Raw genomic sequence first — 23,539 nt, forward strand, 5'->3', positions numbered from 1 at the left:
GGAGTCAGGAGGACCTGAGTTCCAATCCGGCCTCAGACACTTAATAATTCTTAATAATTACCTAGCTGTGTGGCCTTGGGCAAGCCACTTAACCCCATTGCCTTGCAAGAAAAAAATATCCCAGGATCAGGAACTACAGAACTAGAGTTTCTGCTAAATAGAATATTTTTTTTAGTAGACAGTCAATTATTGTGTTTAGCAATTATTTTTTTTTAGATAAATTAAGCACTAGAAACACTTGGGCTTTGACATTTTTCTTTATAAATGCAAGAGTTTCATTCTGATAAAATCTTTCCAGTCACATGGAGAGTGTCTTCAGTTGTAGACAGGAGCTCTTCAAGACCTATTAAAAAAAACAGTATTAAACAGTAAAAAACAGTAAAAGTATAAGATGTTGAACTTTGTTTCTTATCTAGGTTCTGATTTTTCACTTAGTAATTCAGTTGATTGTGGGTCTCCAGCCCAGATTGGAGGGAAATGTCATGATTGAAGTTTTCTTGCTACTAAATAATCTCAGTGGGTTACTTGGATTGTCTCAGTGTGCAAAAGAGTTATGAAAACTTGCCTGCCATTTTATAAAGTCTGGATTTTGCTTCAGAAATGTATTCAGCTGGGGTAGCTAGGTGGCGCAGTGGATAGAGCACCGGCCCTGGAGTCAGGAGTACCTGGGTTCAAGTCCAGTCTCAGACACTTAATAATTACCTAGCTGTGTGGCCTTGGGCAAGCCACTTTAACCCCATTTGCCTTACAAAAAAAGAAAGAAAGAAATGTATTCAGTTTCTTCTTTTTTAATGTCATTACTGAATTCATAGAAATGGAAATGCACAGTATTCATTAAATCTGTAGTGGGCTTGTTGATAATGCATGCTGATTGTGAAGGTTGGCCATCCTGCAGTCTCTTTGCCAATGTGCTGAGAGTACAAGGCTGCACAAGCCTTCCTGTTGGGTCAGAGTGAGAATGTTTGTCCAAGTGGCCCCTGATGTCATTCTGGGAAGAAGACAATACCCTGAGGAACCTGAGACTGAGGGGAGGCCACATACAGCCAGATTCCAGGGAAGCTTGGAGCAAGTATTGCCAGTGGTTTCCTGGAGAGGGCAACCCTTTCAGTCCCAGCAAACTTACCTCATCCTTCTAATTGCTTTCAATACAATCTTCATGGTTGGGGTATCTGTATTCAGACATACTTGTTCCTTGGTATCCTTCATTATTCCTCTGTAGTGAATAAACCATAGGGAAGAATTTTGAAAATTGTATCAATGGTACCATTGAAGTAATACTAGGACTCAGTAAACACCAGACTTTGTGATCAGTCAGTCTTGGTCCTCTACTTCATTGCGTGATCTTAAATGAATCCCCTCACTTGCCTGGGCTGGAGCATCTTCCATTTGCAACATAGGATGACTGTACTGATTTCAATCATAAAGCATACTACTGGTAGGCTAGCTTTTCATGAAGAGAATCCTCATTTCTCTCTCTCTCCCTCTCCCTCTCCCCCTCCCCCCTTCTCTCTTTTTGTTTTTTTTTTGAAAGGCAATAGGGTTAAGTGACTTGCCCAAGGCCACACAGCTAGGTAATTATTAAGTGTCTGAGGCTGGATTTGAACTGAGATCCTCCTGACTCCAGGGCCAGTGCTCTATCCACTGGTGCTGTCAAGTTGCCCCTAGATTTCTCTTTTCATAAAAATTAAATAGTGAGAAGGATCTGAAAGAACACTGGGTAGTATCAGTCCTGTAGCTATAGAGAGAAATCTTTGTGCTCCTCCCACCCATTTTTTGAATAGCTTCTACAGCAGATTTGTGCTCTTTGTCAGAACTGTATTAGAATAATTCACATTTCACTTTAAGATCCCTTTCTCCCTGAAAAATCATCATTGTAACTTTATGCCTTTTAGCTAGAAAAAAATGAGAATGGTAAAATGAACACTCATTTCAGAGAAAAAGCAAATTTCAATAAAAAAGCAATAACTTTTATTTACATATTTTAGTGACTTTGTTAGGACAGGTTCATTCATATCATGACCATTGTCAAAGCTTAAATCATATTGCTTTTCCTTTTCTTATGGAAGGATAAAAATCATCACAAATAGACCTTTATGAATTTTTTTGATCATTTGGTGGAATATTTGATTCAATCCACATCCCTGGGAGATAAACCTAGTTGCTATAAGGTATGTTTTGTAGGGGAAAAATGGTGTGGTGTAGCCAATGGTGCACCTGGAATCAGGACAATCTGGGTTCAAAGCATTCTAGGACTATGACAGTTAGTCCCTTTAACCTCTCTTTATCTTAGATTACTCATTTATAAAATTGAGATGATACTATTACATCAAGTGAGATAAAATTAGTAATGTGCTCTCTATAACAATAATGATAACTAACATTTAGATCTAGTATCTACATGAATGTCAAATCTCGTTTTTACTTACATAACTTCAGGCCGTGAACATGAAGCATTGGGAAGAATCACATCAATTTTCTCAAAAGATTTTAGGTTGGGGATGGACTTATTAATTTGTGGGCAGTGACAGCCAGTAGATAGGTGTGGTACAGGTGCTATGGGAAAGAGGCAACATCCAAGGAAGGGTTCAGTCATTGGGAGACAGTGAATCTGATATCAAGATCTCTTTCTCACCACTATGCCAGAACTCCAATTCCTGGCCCAGAAAATATTCAACATCTGCCAGAAAAAACTCTGAAGCAGCTTACCTTCTAGAGAAAGTAGCATTAAAGCTGTAGGGTTCTGGTTCATTGGAATACATAGAGAAAGCTGAGAGATTTAATGGTCCTCAAATTTCCTCCTTTGATTATTTAGCTTCAGATAAGGAGTTCAACCTACCCAATCAGGCTGTGACCATTTAAGAATGAGTAGATATGGACAAGTAAAAATTCTCTTCAAAGCCTAATTTGGTCACTGATCTCCCTGCTTAGTGCACCTTACTTCAGACTCTGGCCTTCAGTCCATTGGACTAGTAACCCCAGCCCTGCAGCTTGATTCTATATGGATCCTGATTTGGTCTATGGTCATTCTTTCTGAGTCCTCTGCTTTTGTTAATCATATCTATGTTCTTCCCCTTTATCTAAGTCTTTGTCATAGTCCTATTTTTTTTAACTACTTTTCTGGACCTGACTTCTGTCCAATGGAAAAACCTCAACCAAACTTACCTGAAATAGTCTTATTTAGGTTTATAACCTCTGCCTTTCTGATTATGTCTCTAAGTCTTGTCTTAGCCATGACCCTCCTAAAAATATTGTCCATCTGATTTTCTGATTTGAAAACAGAAAATTACAGTTTTTGTCCTTTCACAAAAATTCCAAGTTTAAAAAGTACAGAGGTTTCTAGTAGATGGTGATCATTCGAACCTGAGAAAGAATTCGACCTGATTAAATTACATCTCATTACCAAGAGCATTTAGGTTTGACTAAATATGTCTTTCAGCTGTATTTTGACAATTCATTCAAGATTTAAACTGTGACAAGGGAACTGGAAAACGTTTCTTGTCTGCATCCACAGTAATATTCATAGTTTAGTACCATTTTTGACTTACAAAATGAATACATCTCTGTGTTTCTTACCTTGAGCCTTAGTCAAAGCTAACAGGGTGTTGAGAAGGAGGAACATAGTTCTGTTCATGATAACAAAACTGGATGAGATACAGTGACCTTGGGCTCTCTCTGGGGTTGAGGAATTTCTCAGTGAACATGCTGCAGTGATTCGGTATTTATTTGCCAAGGTTCTTTTCCTTCCTTAGTTCTGATTAGTCAGTATTACAGTTAACATAGCAGTTAACTGGGAAGGTCTCAGGTTACAGAACAGCAGGTATTATTTTTATTAGCTACTTCTTATTCATGAAAATTCTCATTTTACCCCCCCAGAAGGATGTTTTATTTCACTTTCTCTGAACTACTATATGCAGAAATAAATTAAGGATTATAATTTTTATCCCTCTTTCAAACTCTCTTCTTCACTTTATCCTTTCCTTCCCCCAATACACAAGAGTTCAACCAACCAACCATCCATGGTACAAGATGCTGGGAATACAAATACAAAGAATGAAATGCTACTTACTTGCAAAGAGTTTACATTCTTTAGGGGAGACAAGAAGTATTGCTTAAACAGAAAGTTTGTAAATCCAAATCTGAACAAATTAATGAAGATAGTTTGGAAGAGAGGACACTAATGGCTGTGGGAAATCAGACAAGTTGTGGGTTTTTTCCCCTTGTCCTAGAAACAATCAGAAGCCACTATAACTGAATAAGGGAGTCACATAGTCAGCTCTGCTTAAGAAGAATTCCTTTGGCAGAAGTGTATAGGATGAAGTAGAGTAGTGGAATGAGACTCTTGAAGCAGGAATAGTAGATTCAGCCCCAAGTTAAAGTCCTTGTTATTTTACTCCTTCAGTGGATCCATAATCTTATTAATGTTGGTACCTTTTTCAGTGCACAGCAAAAATAATCATTTATTATATGCCAGACACTAATGATATACAGAAATAAATCAGTAATTGAAATTCTAAGATTACCTAGAGAAGTAAATGTTATGTATGTGTGTATATACATAGAAACACTTTCATTTTAGTCAGGAGGATTTTAAAAGACAGGTGAAGAAGGAAAGCCTTTAGAGAGCAGCTTAGATCCCTCTAAAAGTTACAATAGCAAGAGATGGCATTTTGAATATAGCAAATATACCAATTTAGTTTGAATGACATGACTGAATTAGCTATGAAATAGCATAACCGAATTAACATGACTTATAGATTTTAACCAATCCTTGCTTTCTTATGTTCAACGGCTCTTGTTCATGTTGTCTCATGTTGTTAATGACAAATACTAACTAAGTACCACTGTAGCCTAAAGATTGCCCATCTCTTTCACTGGTTTTTGCTCTATGGCTGTTACTTCTTTTACCTTTTGGCCTTGTGAGGATAAAGGGCCACATTGTTTTATCTAAGATAGAAGCAAAGGATGGGAGCATGCTAAATTACCATTAAGCATTTATTACCTAGGGATAAAAAGAATGGCAAAAATAAACACACACCTCACATCATACCTCAACCAAACAAAACCCAGTCTCTGCTTTCAAGGAGCTCTCATTTTAACAGAGGAGAGAGACAACATGCAAACAGCTCTGCACAAACAAAATACATAACAGGTAAAATTGGAGATAATTCATTGGTAAATCTAAAATAAGGGATGACCAAGAACGACTTTTTGCAGAGATTGGTTCAGATTGGCTGAGATTTAAAGAAAATCAGGGAAGCCAGGAGGCAGAAATGAGGATGCAGAGTTCCAAGAAGGATGTTACAGGGAAGAAGAGTACATGACATGTGTCCTCTGTTGTCTCAAGAAAGTATAAGGAAAAGTTCTAAATGGGAGTGGGGTGTGGAAAGTTCAAGGAGTTAAGGGAAATCTTGGAGTAACCTTCCTGAAGAGTGGGTTGGATAATCAATTAAAGGGAAATAAAATTATTGTGATATGTCAGGTTTTTTTTTTTTAATAGGGGAGCACCCATTGAAAACAGGTAACATAAATTTGAAACGGATCCAGTCAGACTGGGCTCATGACTTCCTCAAGTGGACCAATCTATGGCTGTGATTTCACAAAGTATGAACAGAAATAGTATAAGTGGGCAAGAGATTTTGAAGTAAAAAACATCGTAGAGTTGATATAGGTATTAAGATTGCTACTGGGAATGGAGAAAAGTGAAAGCAAGGATGGTGGCCTTCCTGAGAGCAGCAGCCTACCTGAGGAATTTTACTGAGAACATTTAGGTTTAACTAAAGATGTCTTTTGGCTGTATTTTGACAATTCATTCAAGCTTACTGCACATTATTACCCATCATGAACTCTCTGTCCTAGACAAACTGAATCACTAACTGATCCCTGAATTTGATAGTCTATTTTTGCTTTTGTGCATGTGCACGAGCCACTCCCCTCCCCATCTCCCCTTGCCTAGAATGTACTGCCAACTCAACCTTGACTTTCAGATTTCTTATCTTTCTTCAAAGTTCAGCTGAAGTGCCTTTCCTTAATGAATCCTTCCCTGATTCCTCCAGTTGTGACTAGTTTTCCCCCTCCTATTTTTCTAGAGACTACTACTCTCTCCTTTTATTCCTTTTCTCTCTATTTTAATTTATCTAGTACACTATAAGGTCAGTTAGGGCAGGGAATACCTTCATTTTACTTCAGTAAGAATTTATTTTAAAGTCCCTACAGCATGCCAGGCTTACAAGGAATTTACAGGCTAGTGTGTGTGTGTGTGTGTGTGTGTGTGTACACACGAATATATGTGTGTGTTAGGAACTCTTGTTTAGCATGTATGTAGACTACCTAAGGTAAAGACAGTCATATGGCAGGTGCTGGGCATTTTTGATTTTTAGAGAAGATACCTTACTTTGACCTACCTTATTGTTGGGAGCATTCTCTTTGCACTGGCTGCATAAATGGAAGTACCTGCATCTTTAAATCTTTCTTGTGACAACTAGGGGTGAAGAATTCAGTGGACTTTGAGGTTCCTCCTACTTCTAGCTCTTGATTTCTGGTATTACAATTAAAAATTGATACAGAATTGTTGAAAGAAATTTTAACAAAGAGGCTCTAACAACATTTAAAAACTATTATGGCTAGGGGTGACAGGAATGCAGTTATTTCACTGTTAGGTGAACTATAAGCATAATATTAATTTAGGAAAAAAATCACATGATTATATAAGTAATTGCTGAAAAGCTTTTAAACATAGGAAATCCTTTTATGATAAGGATACTAAAAAGTACAGGAATAAGTGGGCCTTTCCTTAACATTTTTAGTATTACTGTCTCCCTTAAGCCAAGAGATAGCATTATTTCTAGTTGCTAGAAGACTTTCTGCTAAAATCAGAGACAAAACAAGCATGTCCATTTGTTAGCATGTTATCATTACTTCTGTTAATATAATTCTAGAAAGCTACAAATAGCAATTAATCAAGGAAAAAGGAATTGAAGAAATGAATATGGGCAAAGAAGAAATAAAATTATTCCTTTTTTGTAGATTAAATTGTTTACTAAGAGAAAACTAATTGAAAGAATAACTTCATCAAAATATCAGATCTCAAAACCCACACAAATAAACTAATAAATAGGAAGATAAAGAAAAATTTCATTCAAAATAGTCACAGAATTAAATATTTGGAATCCACTTAGTAAGACATATTAGAATTATGTGATTACAAAACACTTTTTATAGAATTGGAACTATATTACTTTTTCATGTTTGAGCCATACAAATATAAAAAGAATTAAAATCATTTTTATAATAATAAAATTTTATGTACCTGAAAATGCTACCTAAGATTATTTATTCAGGTCCATACCAAGGAGATTATCTAAGTATTCACTTTGAAAAACCAGAAAAACCAATCAAACAGGAAAATTTATTTCAAAGAACAAAAGGCCAAGAATTTTAAAGGAAATTAAGGAATAGAAAGGAAGTAGGACTGACAATACCAAATTTCAAACTACACTAAAAAGCTATGATCATCAAAAGCAATAGGTACTGGTTAAAAAATAGAAAAACTGATTAGTGGAACAGATTAGGTAGACAAGACTTCATCAAAGCACAGTAGCAAAATTAGCAATAAACCTAAACACCCCAACTACTGGAATAAAACTCATCATTTGATTTAAAAAAAAACAACAAACTAACCTATTGGAAATGATGGAAAGCTGCCTGACAGAAATTAAGTTTATCCCAACATGTCTAGCCAGTAAATTCCAAATAGAACCATATATGAACCATATATAAAAAGTCACATTATAAACTAGAGGAGGCAAGGAAGAAGGAATTACCTTTTCCAGTTTTAGGGGCATTTTTTTTGACTAAACAAGCTATAGAAAAGATGAGAGAGAAATAATTTTGATTATATAGAACTAAAAAGTTTCTGCACAAAAATCAATAGAATAAGAAGGGGAAAATGTAGCTAGGGAAAATTTTGCAACAAATTTCTCTGATAAAAGTCTGATATACAAAATAGAAAGGAAACTCATACAAATAAATAAGAATGAGGACCATTTCCAAGATGTACTTTTACATCAAGAGTTCTTAATCTTTTCCATTATAATCTTTTTAAGTGGATAAAATAAAATTTCTAACATTGCAAAGGAAACCATTATATTGAAATATGGTTATGAAGAAATTTAAAAAAAATTCATGAATTACAAGTTCAGAACCTTTGGTCAAAGATTTGGAACAAGCATTTCTCAAAGAAGAAATGCAAACTAATATCACATACAAATTCTCCAAGTCATTAATGATAGAAATGCAAATTAAAACATTGCTAAGGTTCTATCTCATATCTACCAGATTGGCAGCTCCAACCAAAAGAAAAAATGGGGAGAAAATGACAGTGTTTAGTGGGGCTGTAGAAGGCCATACAGGTGAATCTACTGTTTATGAGGCTGTGAATTGGTCTAACCTTTTTGGGAAGCAATCTGGAATAATACCCTAAAAGTCTGGACAAACAAAATAAAATAAAATGCAAAATGCTCCATGTCTCACTACTAGACACATATTCCAAAATGATTATCAATAGACATCATATAGAAGTATTGAACATAAACCCTTAAAAGATCAAAAAAAGAAGAGAAGGGTCCATATTAAAAAAATCTTTGTAGAAACACATCTTGTTGTAGCAAAGATGTGCAAAGAAGGTGGATGCCCATCATTTGGAATATAGCTGATCAAATGATAGTAAATCGATGTAATAGAATATTATTTCACAATTACATGAAAAAAGGATCAGATGAGAAAAATAGGATTTGTGTGAAGTCATGCTTGAATGGTCTGAACAGAATGAGGAAAGCTATTCATACAAATACTACCACACTATCAAGGAAAACTACTGCAAAAGATTTAATTTTTGCATTATTGATCAGTTTAATGAACAATCACAAAACCTGGAGAATGATAGTGATTCAAGTTTTTCACCTTTTGGCAGGGTGGTAATGGACTAGAGATACACATACTAAAGATACAGTTTTAAATATGACCAATGTGTCAAATTCATTTTACTCACATATGTTTATTTGTACAAGGGGGAATGACTTTTTTGAGGAAAAAGAGATTTATAGGTGGAGTTTGGAGAAATGCCCAATTCCCTCTTCCCCCAAAAAAGGTTAAAAAAAGAAGTGTCAATAAAAAGAGAGATGAGTTCAATTTTGCCTTTATCTATGTAGCTGCTCATATGGTTCCTGATGGCATTGTAGATACTATATTCCTTTTGATTAATTGATGCTTTAAAATTTTATTATTTATTTTTAACATCTTTTGGTAATTTCTTTCTGACCATTTTTTTTCTGACCTTTCTGAGTTTCTGACCCTTCAGAAATTGCTGCTGCTGACACTGTTTTACCCCTGTGTGAGCTCTGAACAGGCCTCCATATCAATATGAAAGATATTTTCAGCCAAACTCCTAAATTTTCTTAGGCTTCAAAAATGCCTCACTTTGACCTTTTGCTTCTCTGTGGCTCTGGAATTTGATTTAAGGTGGGATTTATTTGAAGGGGAATGTTAAGCCAGTTAAATTGAGTTGCTGCCTTTAATCCACCATGTTGGTTCTGCCCAGTTGAATAAATTTTATTTAAAAGATTTTCAAAAGAAAGTATAAGCAAGCAGCATAGCAATTTCTGGGACACAGAAGGAAAAGATCAAGAGGATCATAATAACTTGAGGGGAATGATGGGATCAAGTGGAATGATCTATCTGTATAAATTAAGTAGTAGAGATGAAACCCGTAAATACGATTTAGTTGAAAATTATGAAGAGGCAAAGCCAAGATTGGAGGAAGGAGGAGAAAATAATGTTTAGCTCTTCACACAAAAATCTAAAGAATGTACCAACCTGGATTCTGATCAGCATAGCCAAGAAGTCAACAGTGAATATTTACTAACCCAGGACAGTTTAGGGAGATAGATTAGGGAGTTTGTGGCTGTGGTAGATAATATCTCAGTGTCCAGGGACTAAGAGGGAGGGGACAGGGACCAAGAAAGAGAATCTAGGGAATTTCCTGAGGAAACATTGGGTGCAGGAATGTATGCCATATGGCAACTCTATTGCCGATCATCCAGGACTGGATTCCAGATCCAGGCCAGAGAGAAGCATTGATGGTGTGGACCTTGACTAAGACTAAGCAGAGAACAAATTCTGGGAAACACATGACTCCTTGTCCAGGATCGGGCTTACCATCCCAGGGCAAAGGAGAGCCAACAGTTCGGGTGCATAAAACTTATACTGCCTTCCAAAAAGGAAAAGGATCCATGTTAAAAAAAAAAATCTTCGTAGAAATACATTTTGTTGAGGTAAAGAACTGTGAGCAGCAGTCAGGTGAAACTGACAACCAGAACCAAACAGATAGATCAAGACCTTAGTCAGGAACCTGTAAAACTCTGAAGAAAAGGAAAGTGAGCACACTTTGGATAAATGTGAGCACTGAAAGCTTGGGCTGTGAAAGCAGTGAAAGGAACAAGAAGACAGAAACCAGATGGTTCCTTCTTCCTCTTCCCCAAAGTGTGCAGAGCCCAACACTAACATAAAGTCCAAAGGCAAGAAGTTAAGTGGGAGAATGTGTAAACAAAAAAGAATCTAGTCATAAAAGTTGTGATCAGGTGGAAGCTCAAGATACAAACCCAAAAGAATAGATTAAAAAAAACTTCAAGCAAAGACTCAATGATGAAAATAGTTTAAACATGTCCAACAAGAATTTTTAGAAGAATTAAAGTAAAAGGAACTGAAACATTATATTAAAATCAAATGAGAACTCAAGAGCTAGGAGAAAAAGTATGAAGAGACAATAGCTTGGAAAAAGAACAAAACTGTACTACAGAAAATAACTCCCTGCAAATTAGAATTGGCCAAACACAAGCTAATAACTCCAGAAGACATCTAGAAATATTAAAATCAGGGCGGCTAGGTGGTACAGTAGATAGAGCACCCACTCTGGAGTCAGGAGTACCTAAGTTCAAATCTGGCCTCAGACACTTAATTACCCAGCTGTATGGCCTTGGGCAAGCCACTTTAACCTCACTGCCTTGCAAAAATGTAAAAAAAAAAAAAAGAAATATTAAAATCAAAAGACTGGAAAAAATAGAAAAAAAATGTGAAATATTTTATAGGAAAAACAACTGATCTGGATCAAAAAGAGATAACTTAAGAATCATTGGATTAATTGAAAGATGAGCAAAAACATCTTATTTTAAAACTTTATAAATAAAACTGTCCAGATATCTTAGGACCAGAAGAAAAAGTAGAAAATGAAAGAATCCATAAGTCACCTTCTGAAAGAAAACCTAAAATGAAAACTCCTAGAAATATTGTAGCCAAAATGCAGAAATCCAAGATTAAGGAAAAAATATTGCAGGCAACTGGAAAGAAACCACAATTAGGAACCACAATCAGAATCACACAAGATTTAGCAGTCATCCCTATAAAGAAACAGAGAGCTCTGAATGTGATGTTCCAGAAGGCAAAGGATCTAGGTTTAAAGCCAAGAGTAACCTACCCAGAAAAACTGAGCATAATTCTTCAGGAGGAGAAAAAAAAATCTTTAGGGAAATAGAAAAATTCCAGTTTTTTCCTGATGAAAAGAGCAGAGCCGAGTAGAAAATTTGACATACACAGAAGAATGTTTACATATTAACAGCAATACTTTATAATGATGAAGTTGCTCTTCTCAGCAGTACAATGATTAAAAACAATTTTAAAGGACTTGGTGATGGAAAATACCATCCACATCCAATGAAGGAACTATGGAATCTGAAAGCAAACTAAAGCATACTACTTTCAATTTTTAAAATTTGTTTTTTGTTTTATGGTCTTTTTCCTTTCATGATTTTTCTTCCTTTTTTGTTCTGAATCTTCTTTCACAACATAATTAATATGGAAATGTTTAACATAATTATACATTTATAAGCTATTTTCAATTACTCTCTGTCAAAGGGAAAGGGAAGGGGGCAGCTAGGTGGCACAATGGATAAAGCACTGGTCTCAGGCACTTAATAATTGCCTACCTATATGACCTTGGGAAAGTCACTTAACCCCAACACCTTGCCAAAAAAAAGAGGGGAGAAAGGAAGGGAGGAAGAAAAATGTGAAACTCAAAACCTTATGAAAAAATTATTGAAAACAACCTTTGCATATAGTTGGAAAAATAAATTAGCAATTTATTTTAAAAAGAAAAGAAAAAAATTTGACATACAAACACAGGAGTCAAGAGAATCATACAAATGTAAACATGAGTGAGAGTGAGAAATCACAAGTTTAAATAAAATTAAACTGTTTACATTGTTATATCCAGAAATAATATATGTGGGAGAATGCTAAAGAAAGTGAATGATACTTAAAACTCATTCTCATCTGAAATGATTGAAGAAAAAGATATTACCTAATAAGGAAATGGGAAGAAAAGGAATTAAGGGGAAAATGGAAGAATATAGTCACATAATGAGAAAATAGAACTCACTGGAAAATGTCTTCCCTAATGTTGGGAAAGACTGAAGGCAACAAATGAAGGTCTTAGCAGGGGATGATATGTAGTGTCATGGAAGCAATGAAGATGAGCTTGGACAGACTTTAGGAAACAGTAGAAGATAGAAATGCTATGACTTTGTTATAAATGAATGAAATAAAAACCTGTTAGAGTGAGAGAAAATTGTACATTTTATTCATGAATCCTGCAGGATATGGGTACTTCACCTGGCATGAGGCACGAGATGGTAGTCTTCAGAAACTCTTTCCCTTCCCTCTTGAATTTTCATAGGCTCTCAGAATTTGAGTTACAATCTAAGAGGTCTACCCATCCCATGACATGCCCCTAATATGATCCCCCCACATCATATGATGCATGATATGCTGATGAACCCCAGTCATCACAGGGGGTGTGTGGGTTAATATTCAATTACCTAATTGTGCAAACTCAGCTGCATTAGGTCAAGATTTCTAGGTCACTTTTTTTTTTTTTTAGATTTTGCAAGGTAATGGGGTTAAGTGGCTTGCCCAAGGCCACACAGCTAGGTAATTATTAAGTGTCTGAGGCCGGATTTGAACCCAGGTACTCCTGGCTCCAAGGCTGGTGTTCTATCCACTGCACCACCTAGCCGCCCCTCTAGGGGGACTCTTAACAGGTTGAGAACTGATCTTGGGTTTGCCATCTCTGGGATGTGATTAGGAAAACTCTCCCAGTTTTGTGATCAGTTGGGCCATTACCCCTTTATAATGGATTCCCTAAGGGCCCCCCCCCACACCCTGTGAAGACTAGCACCCTACATTCCTCACAGTCATGAAAAATTGAACATAACAGAACAACAACAACAACAAAGAAGGAAAGTGGATTAAGGGAGGCATTAGTCAGAAGCAAAACAGACTTAAAGGGGGGCTACAGATAAAAGAAAAAGATTAAGTCTGAGAGAAGAGGATGGAGGAAATGGTTAGCAATCACAACTGGGAATGTAAATGAAATGAATTTGCCCATAAAATGGAAGAGGATAATAGAACACATTAGAAAACAGAATCCAATAATATATGATTTATAAGAAATACACTTGAAACAGAAATATACAGAGGTAAAATAAGAGATTAGAGCAGAATCTATTAAACTTTGGTTGAAACAAAAAGATAAGAAACTCAAAATGAAATTTAAAAGAGATAACTTGGAAAACTACAGTTTGCTAAAAATTGACATGAATTAAAATGCATCAATTTGATATAACATCTAAATTCTTTTTCATTAACATTTTATTTGTTTTCCAATTATATACAATAGTAGTTTCTACCTATCATTTTCTTTAAGGTTTTGTATTTTACAATTTTTCCTTCACCTTCCCTTCCCTCCCCGCAACTCCCCACAGAAGGCAGTCTGACAATCTTCACATTATTTCCATACTATACATTGATCAAAATTGAATGTGTTGGGAGAGAAATTATATCCTTGAGGAGAAAATAAAATCTTAGAGACAGCAAAATTATATAATACATAAGATACTTTTTTTAAAAAAAATTGAAGATTATACACTTTGGTCTTTGTTTAGACTCCACAATTCTTTCTCTGGGTACAGATGGTATTCTTTGTCGCAAGTGCTCTAAAATTGTACCTGATTATTGCATTGATGGAATGAGCAAGTCCATTAAGATTGATCATCACCCCCAACATATAAATTCTTAAAGGAAAGTTAAATGAGTTAGAGGAAGAAATACTAAAACTACTATAATTGGGGACCTCAGTTTATCCCTCTTAAACCTATATAAATCAAACCAAAAAGCAAAGGAGAACGAGGTTAAGGATCTGAATAAAATTTTAGAAAAGTTATATATGGTAGGCCTCTGGATAATATTGAATAGAAATAGTAAGATATATACCAATTTCTTTGCTGGGCAAGCACATCCATGAAAAATTGACCAATATTAGGTTATTGTTTGTCTTTCATTGTTTGCTCAGGGATGTGATTCCATGACATGCAAATGAATTGGGTTTAATTGAGGGAGGACTGTGCAAAGCCACAGAGAAAGGGACCAGATATGTCTCCCAGTTTTACTGGGAGGCAATGCCCATTCAGTGTTTAAGGTTAAGTAAGAAAGAAATGAGGCAGATGTGAGACTCTTTAACCTAGTAAAAAAAAAATCCATCTGGGAGGGTAAGATCTTCAGGGTTTCTGGCCAAAACAGAAACAATTTCTATTTATAGTCATGCAGACAATCAGGACTCAAACAATGAGGCTGGTGACTTTGTATAGTCCTTCCTCATTTGAATCCAATTCACTTGCTTGTCATAGCATCACATCTCTCATATTGTGGTTGTCTTCATTAATGAAGGATAAACAACAACCAGTATGAGTAGCAGGAGCTGCCCACTTTTGACCAGTTGGGCAACACAGCTCCATTCTCCTCTCCTTTCCTCTCCTCTTCTATACTCCTCCCTTCCCCATCTTCTCTCTCCTCTCCATTTTTTCCACATAGGCTATCACACCCTTACCTGCAGGTGCTCTGCTCAAAGAAAAGTAAATTTTGATCACTGAAACCTGGCAAGATATCTTGGTGTTTACAGACCTCTAATCACTCTGGCTCTCATTAGGCTGTAAAATTCTTACAAATGTAGAAAAGCAGAAATAGTAAATGTTTCAATAATGAAACAGAAATTATATTAAAGACCTTTTGAAGGGGCGACTAGGTGGCGTAGTGGATAAAGCACCTGCCTTGGAGTCAGGAGTACCTGGGTTCAAATCTGGTCTCAGACACTTAATAATTACCTAGCTGTGTGGCCTTGGGCAAGCCACTTAACCCTATTTGCCTTGCAAAAACCTAAAAAAAAAAAAAGACCTTTTGAAACAAAGTCAATTAGTTGAAAACTAAATATTGTAATCTTGAAGAATTGATGAATCAAAAAATATTATAAAAACAATGAGACAACATGCCAAAATTTGTGGGATGTAGCCAAAATGGTAATTAAGGAAAATGTAAATATCTAAAAACTTATATCCATAAAAGAAACAATAGACCAACAGATTAGTTATGGAGCTAAAATGTTTATAAAAATCAATAAATTAAGACCCCTCACTTAAGCAACAAGATAAAAATTCTGAAAATCAATGGAGACTTAACAAAATTTAAAATAAAATACACTAAATTAATACAATTAGGAATTGTTAAAAAAATAAACCATTAACTAACTTGATTAAGAAAAAGAAAAGACCAAATTATTTGGATAAAAAATAAAAAAAGATGAACTCACACCTAATAAAGAAGAAATAAAAGTGATTATTGGGAGCTTTTTGCCTTACTATAGATTGCCCAGAGTAACAGAAGAGGAAATAAAATAATTAAATAGCTCTATGTTAGAAAAAGAAATTGAACAAACTATAGATGAACTAAAGGAAAAAAATTCTCAGGATCACATGGATGTACAAGTTTATTCTACCAAACATTTAAAGAACAATTAATTCCAATACTACATGAACTGTTTGAAAAAGTAATGATATCCTACTGAATCCCATTGTTGATATAAATATGGTCTTGATACCTAAATGTCAGAGAGTCAAAACAGAAGGAAAAGTAATAGAACAATTTTTCTAATGAGTATTGATGCAAACATTTTAAATGAAATGTTACCAGGAGGCTATGGCAACATATCACAAAAATCATATGCTATGACCTGGTTGGATTTATGCTAGGTATGTATACTGGTTTAATGTCAGAAAACATAAGTATAGTGATCATATTAATAACAAAGACAAGAAAAATCATGATTATTTCAATAGATGAAGAAAGGTTTTTTGTTTTTTTTTTACATTGCACACCTTTCAGTTTAATCTGCAGCGTTATTAACATCTGTCACATCTATCACAGAACAACAAATCAAGCCCTGTTTTGTAGAGGGCACATTGTAGTCAATGTGACATTCCTACAAGGCAGACATGAGTCCCCAAACTTCCCTGAGTAACCCATTTAAAAAAAAAACAACAAAAATTTATAGATACTATACTGGAGCACTGAACCAGCAGTCAGAAGAACTGGGCTTCAGTCCCACTTCTACCACTAACTAGTGTGTGAATTTGAGCAACTCATAACCACTGTAAACCTTGGTTTCTTCCTTTCTAAAATTAGAAGATTGGACTAGATGACCTGTAGGATTCTTTCCAGCTCAAAGACTACATACCCTCTTTTAGTACTCTTTTCCGTTAACTCTTCTCCAGGAGTTAAGGAACGAGAGAGACCCTGTTCTCTTATCCCTTTCCATGTAGCTCAGACCTTAACTCTTGTTTGCTACCACCACCAAACTTTGTACATGACAGGCAATGTGGTTCAGCAGAGAACTAGTCTTTGAACCAGTTAAGGCTTGGGTTCAATTCCCAACTCTGACCCCCTTACATATATGGATGAATCTGGGCAAACCTCTTTTCCATAGATAGCAGTTCTGCAGATTTAGGACTGGGTTTTCTGGGTAGGCAAATGCTTTCTCCCTCCAGCTTCCCCCCCCCCAATGAAAAACTGCTGCTCATGTCTATGGCCCTTGGGCCATGTCACTGTTATTGGTACCATAATCTGGCCACAGCCATCAGGTATGCCTTGAACCTCCCCAGCTACAAGGACTGATTTGGTGATGTACATCTATTGTCTTTCCCCCCTCATTATTTATGTACTTTACCTTTCTCTGGTTCCTAGGTAAGGCTCACTTATTGTTCTTTCTCTACAGCAGCCAAGCAAGATACCACACAGGAGAGAAGAGCCTCTTACAGCTTTTTCCAATTAAATATGGGAAGTCTGATTGCTTTGAAGCGTCAACATTCCTATGGCAAGTGTGGCTGGTAAAGAATAGGGTGACATGTGTATGATATGCATATTTATGTTTGAATACATTTATGTTTGGTTGAGCACATGCTTGGATGATCAAGTTGTATACTTAAATGGGATAAATTTTCTTTTTATTAAACCATCTTGGCTCTTTGAAGAGAGCCTACTTCTTGAAATCTCAGCTTGATTCCTCACCTGTTTTCTAAAACTGATGAGCCTATGGATCTTACACTCTCTTTCTCAGTGTGTAACTTGGGTCACTTCAATCCATTTCCTCCTCCTGAGCCCCAACTCCTTCCCATTTTCCCCAGCTTGGTCCCAGGAGAAACTTGGAGCCCAGGCCTCAGTTATTCCCTCCTCAGGTCCCTCTCCCCAGTGCCCATCTGAGGTCACTGTCATCATCTTCCTCAGCACTCAGGTCATCATGGATGGCGGTGGGGGTGTTGTACACTTGGGAAGCAACAGTGGAGTCCAGCCCTTTGTCCTTTAACAGCTGCCTGATGGCCTGAAGCCTTAAGGTCAGCAGGTCCTGCTGGACTCCAGCCAGAGCATCCACATGCTCAGAGGGTCCAGCTGGCCCAGCAGGCCACCCAGGAGCTGCTTTATCTTTACTAGTTCTTGAGCCAGCTGCTCTTCTGGGTGCAAAAGCTCATTCTCCAAGGGCTTCTCCTCTGAGGAAACTTTGGCCTTTTCTTGTCCCTGTGGGGGGCCGGGGCTGAGTGCTGCCCTTGAAGACCCAGAGTGCAGTGGCCAGGAGGAGAAACATCAGTGCGGCCTTCTGGAGCACCAGACCGCAGGGCCCTGGGGCCCACATTTTGGGAAAGTGACTCGAGCCAGGACTACAGGCCAGTGGCTGAAGAGAGTTTTTTTTTTTTTTTAACAAAATACAACACCCTTTTTTCTTTTCTTTTCTTTTTTTCTTCTTCTTTTCTCTTCTTTTTTCTTTTCTTTTCTTGTTTTTATAAGGCAAATGGGGTTAAGTGGCTTGCCCAAAGCCACACAGCTAGGTAATTATTAAGTGTCTGAGACCAGATTTGAACCCAGGTGCTCCTGACTCTAGGGCCAGTGCTTTATCCACTACGCCACCTAGCTGCCCCCTACAACACCCATTCTTTTAAAAAATTCTAGAAAACATAGGCATGAAAAGATTAAAAAAAAAAACCCTATCCAAAACTAAGACTAACTATCTGTAATGGTGATAAGCTAAAAAATTTTCCAGAAAGATCCAAGGTAAAGCAATAATGTCTATATTCAACATTACTATTTGGTATTACACTAGACATACTTTTGCTGTTATCCATTTGTTTCAGTGTGTCTGGTCCTTTGTGATTCCATTTGGGTTTTCTCAGCAAAGATAGAGGAGTGATTTGCCATTTTCTTTTCCAGTTCTTTTTATAGTTGAGGAAACTGAGGCCGACAGGGTAAAATGATTTGCCCAAAGTCACAGAGTTTTTAAGTGTCTGAAGTCATATTTGTGTAAAGTCAGACACACTATCCTCTGCACCACCATCTGTGTACTAGAAATACTAACTAAAGCATTAAAACAAGAAAAAGAAAATTGAAGGAATAAACTTGGTTAAAAAGGAAATGAAGCTATCACTTTTTTGCAGATGAAAAAATAGTTTACTTAGAGAATCCTAATGAGTCAACTAAAAAAGTAATTGAAACAATTTCAATATAGTTGCAAGATTAACTCATACAACTCATCAGCATTTCTGTATATTATCAACAAATTCTTGTTAGAAGAAATAGAAAAAGAAGTTCCAGTTAAAATAATCATAGACAGTATAAAACACTTGAGAGTCTGTCTACCAATGCAGTTACTAATACTGAATACAATTACAAAACCTTCTTCATTCAAAGAGAGATATAAATAATTGGAGAAATATAAATTGCTCATGGGTAGGCTGAGCCTACTTAATAAATTACTAACCCAGTGCCATATCAGTTAAATTCCCAAAGATTCACTTTAAAGAGCTAGAAAAAATAATGAAATTTATCTAGAGAATCAAAAGATCAAGAATATTTAGGGAATTAATTGGGGGGGGAATCAGAAAGAAAATGGGACTAGGAGTATTAGATCTCTTACTGTACCTCAAGACTGTAATTGTGGAAAGAATTTGGTACTGGGCATGAAATAAAAGTTATTTTGTGGAACATATCAGGTATACAATAAACAAAAATAAATGGTATAACCTAATGTAGATAAATTCAAAGATCCTAGCAATTGGGGTAGACACTCACTAATATTTATAGGCAGAAAATTTTATAGTTTATATTTTTGTGTTAATTTTAATTTTGAGCTTTTTGACAACTGAATCATGGGAAACTATTAGAGGCACTTAATGAATAAATCTAAAAATATTATAAGTGGTATATTATTCTCAGGGTTCATAATATTTTTATTGTTGCTCTTCATGTTGTTGAAAAAGATTTGAACCACAACTATAACACATGGACAGTTTTTTTTTAACAATTCTATGCACAACAAAGAACTCATTTCTTTTTATACCTATTCTGTAATTATTTGAAATTCACCATATCAAACCTTTCTAAAATTCTAAAAAGGTCCTTAACTTTTATCTTATCTTTTTGCTAGATTCTCACCCCCCTCCCCCAGATTTGAAAGGGATGTATCAGGGTTATAAACTATTATAGTTTTCTTGTGCTCCTTACATAGGTTAAATTTTCTATTTGGTGTATGTATCTAAAGAATGAATATTATTTAATTATTTATATTTATTTTAAGCATAAAATAGTGTCCTTGCTTTTTTATTTATTATTTGATCATATTGATCTTTACTATCAGAGATCCTGATTGCTTCTTTTGCTCTCTGAATTTTCTTGAAGCTAAATATAATCTTCTCTAGTCCCCTCATTTTAACCAAATATAATCTTCTCTAGTCCCCTCATTTTAACTGTGGTGTGAATCTTTTGTAAATAACATTTAACTGAATTCTGTTTCCTAATCCATATAATTCCCCTTCTCTGTTTTATTGGTGAATTCATTCTATTCACATTCATGTTAAAATTGCTAATTGCCTCTTTCATGCCATTAATTATTGTTGTTTTCTTTTTAATCTCTCTTTTTTTCTTAGCAAAAAAGATATGTAGAAAGAAAAGGAATCTAATAGATGCAAGTAGTTGGTCTGACTTGATATGACACTTGATGTGGTATGTTCCTAAGTGTCATCTTTCTTTTTTTCCATGCTCTGACTCTAATCTAGACTGTTTTTTTAATCCCCTTTATGATCAACCCAGCAAAGTTGATGCTTGTTTTGCTTGTGAGAATTCCATCTCTTGACCTTCCTTCCTTAACTCCCCTTCTTGTTATGGACCCAGCTCTAGACCTTGGCCACCTATGGGCTAGGGGACGCCTGGGGGTGTGAACCCGCCCACATGGGTGCTGGGAACACCCCAGTAACAGGAGTGGCACTGCCCATGAGGGAGGAACAGGGGAGGAGCTTGGGGGAGGAGCTGAGGACTATAAAAGGGATGGGGCTGGGGAAGAGGAGAGCCATTTTTTCGCTGCTATGTAAGCAATAAAGACCTGCTTGTTAGACTGCTACTGGGTGCTCTGTCCAGTTATTGCCCTCTGTCCCCAAGGAGGGTCCGTGGGTCCAAACACCGATGGGTCTGTGACTTCCGAAGACCTGGGAAAGGTATGTATCCAGGCGAAGGCTCGGGATAGGTCCCCGATCATTGGCACCCGAACAGGGACAAAGGGAATTTCCACCTGGCTTCCCTTAATAGGGGGAAGAGCGGGACAGCCTCAGATTAATTTGAGATTAATCTGGGACCAAGTTATGGGGCAGGGGCTGGGTTTTCCCCTGATTAGACCCAAAGAAAAGGCAGTTCTAGCTTGTCAGTTATATAAATTAGGCAAGCAGCATTAATTTAAGCCACATATTAAACAGTGCCACAAATTTGTAAATAAGGTGTGGGAGGTCTCCCTGTGGTTAGAACATTCAGGGATTACAAAGGAGAATTGGGAGACAGTTGGGCGACAGTTGGCTTCTTTTGATGAGTCATGTCCTGGAATCCTAACTGACCAGGACTTCTCCTTTTATTCTCTCATAAATACAATGCTACAGGGGCTTCTCGTCCCTCTGGGAGAGAAACAATTGGCACACAAATGGGAGGATCATTAGGAGAATCTTCTGAGGAGGAGAATTGTAATAATCCTTCTCCTCCGATTTATCCTTGGGCAGAATTTAGAGAAACTTATAAGAAACATAATAAATATGGAGTCGGGAAAGAAGAAGGAGGAAGTAGCCATTTGGAGGGCAGATCAAGAGCAGGGAAGGGTAGGGAGGAAGTCAGAATCAGGGTTGTGGCACAGCAGAAATTAAGACCCAGGGTTGTGGCACAGCAGACATTGAGAAAGGAGGGAGTGTTTATGCCACGCCTGGGCAGAGAGTGCTGAGGAAGAGGTCTCCGCCTCTCTGTCCGCCATGACTCTGAAACACCTAGCCAGTTTCACTTTTGGCTCTTCCAGGGGCCCTGCTCCACAAAGTCTTAGAGCACACAGTCTTAAAGCAGCTGCTGAAGGAGGGGAGAGTGTAAATTGGGAAGATTAGGGTATTACTCCAACTCTTTGTCCTGTTTTTGATGACGGCCAGGGTGGCAATCACTGTCATGAGCCAGTTCCTTTTAAAGTATTGAAAGAGCTCAAGGAAGCTGTTGCCAAGTATGGCCCCTCTTCGCCATATGTGAAACATTTATTAACTAATACCACCTCTGCATGGCCTTGGATCCCTTATGATTGGCAAGAGGTTGCGGGTGCAGTGCTCACCCCAGGACAAGCAGTCACTTTTACTGCCCTTGTAAAGAGAGAGGCAGAACAGTATATAGAGGAGAGAGGTATCACCAACCCGGATGAGGCTTTTGAGATGATTACAGGGACAGGAAGATGGAAAAGACCTAGAGACCAAATACATTTACAACCTATGGTATTTGCAGCTATTCAACTTTGCCATGCCAGAGCCTTTGGGAAGTTAGAAGCTCAAGGGGCAGAAAGGGAGAAACTTATTGGTCTTAAACAACAAGCCAATGAAACTCCTACAGATTTTATCAGCAGGGCACAAGAGACAGTCATATGTATTTTAGGACATGCAACTGGTTCCAAACTGCTTATTCCGCAGTTGGTGAAAGAGGGTCTTTGCCCCAAATACCAACAGCTCTTGGCTGGTTTAGGCGCCAATCCCTCAATAAGTGATATAATCGAGTGGCTCCTAGAGGCCCCCCCTAAAAGTAGAGAACACCGAGCCATGGCAATGGCAATAGCTCAGGATATTAGTGAAGGCCTTAAACAATGAAAGGGCGCTTGTTTTAATTGTGGAAAAGAAGGGCATTTTAAGACACAGTGCCGTGCAGGTCAAAAGAGGGTCAGTAAACAGTCCACCTGCTATTCCTGTGGAAAAATTGGACATATGGCAAGGTTCTGTAGATCTAAGAAAACATTGGTTCCGGGAAACGGGAGGAGGGGCCCTCCCCATGGGGGCCCCAGCACCAGAGCCTATCCAATCAGAGTAGCTTCAGAGATGCCCATGGGGCCAGACGCGGAACCAAAAGGGTTGCAGGAGCGATATCAGAGGGAACTACAGAACGAGAGGATCTAGGTCAAACTATTCTAACAGTTGCTGAGCAGGGAAAGGAAGAGGATTCATTAATAATCACCCCCTGGAGTACTGCCTCTATAGAGGTGGTCCCAGCCACATTTCCCCGACTAGTAGTGGGTGCTACAGGATATTCCCCTGTACTTGTCCACACCCAACTACTGCCATCTGGTGACACTACTGTGTACCTTACCAACCCACACTGTTACCCAGTAACCCTTCCCCATGGCATGGCTATTGGCTGAGGAATATCTCTGCCATGGATTGAGAGTGAGAGCATCCCATAAGTAAATTGATGTGCTGAAGTCAGATTACAGCATCCCGTTATACAGATAGATATAGAAGGCAAATTAGTGTCAGGAATGATTGACACAGGAGCTGATGTGTCCGTTATTGATTTAGTACAGTGGGACCCCTCCTGGCCGCTTATGTCATCTACCACCCCTATTTTAGGGGTGGGAGGCCATCGAGGAGCTAGAAAAGCAGAGCATCACTTGAGATGGAGCTATGAAGGACAAAGTGGCTTTCTTCATCCCTTAAAGATTACGGGACTAGGCTCTGCCCTGTGGGGTAGAGATTTGTTACATCAGTTACAATTGTATCTTACCAGCCCT

The 23,539-nt window shown here is 37.3% G+C and overlaps 1 protein-coding gene and 1 pseudogene across 1 annotated transcript; both read right to left on the reverse strand.

The window, feature by feature from the left end:
• Positions 1–232: 232 nt before the first annotated feature.
• Positions 233–3,704, reverse strand: LOC141516047 (C-X-C motif chemokine 10-like). Its single transcript, XM_074227383.1, has 4 exons — positions 3,574–3,704; positions 2,427–2,553; positions 1,124–1,213; positions 233–343 (listed from the first exon to the last, which is right to left on the reverse strand). Exons 1-4 carry the CDS (start codon positions 3,629–3,631, stop codon positions 337–339), a joined length of 282 nt encoding a protein of 93 aa, XP_074083484.1. The 5' UTR covers positions 3,632–3,704; the 3' UTR covers positions 233–336.
• Positions 3,705–17,547: 13,843 nt separating this feature from the next.
• Positions 17,548–18,121, reverse strand: LOC141516046 (coiled-coil domain-containing protein 107-like; annotated as a pseudogene).
• Positions 18,122–23,539: the final 5,418 nt, after the last annotated feature.

This window comes from Macrotis lagotis, chromosome 3 (assembly GCF_037893015.1).
Source record: "Macrotis lagotis isolate mMagLag1 chromosome 3, bilby.v1.9.chrom.fasta, whole genome shotgun sequence".
NCBI classification, from domain to species: Eukaryota; Metazoa; Chordata; class Mammalia; order Peramelemorphia; family Peramelidae; genus Macrotis; species Macrotis lagotis.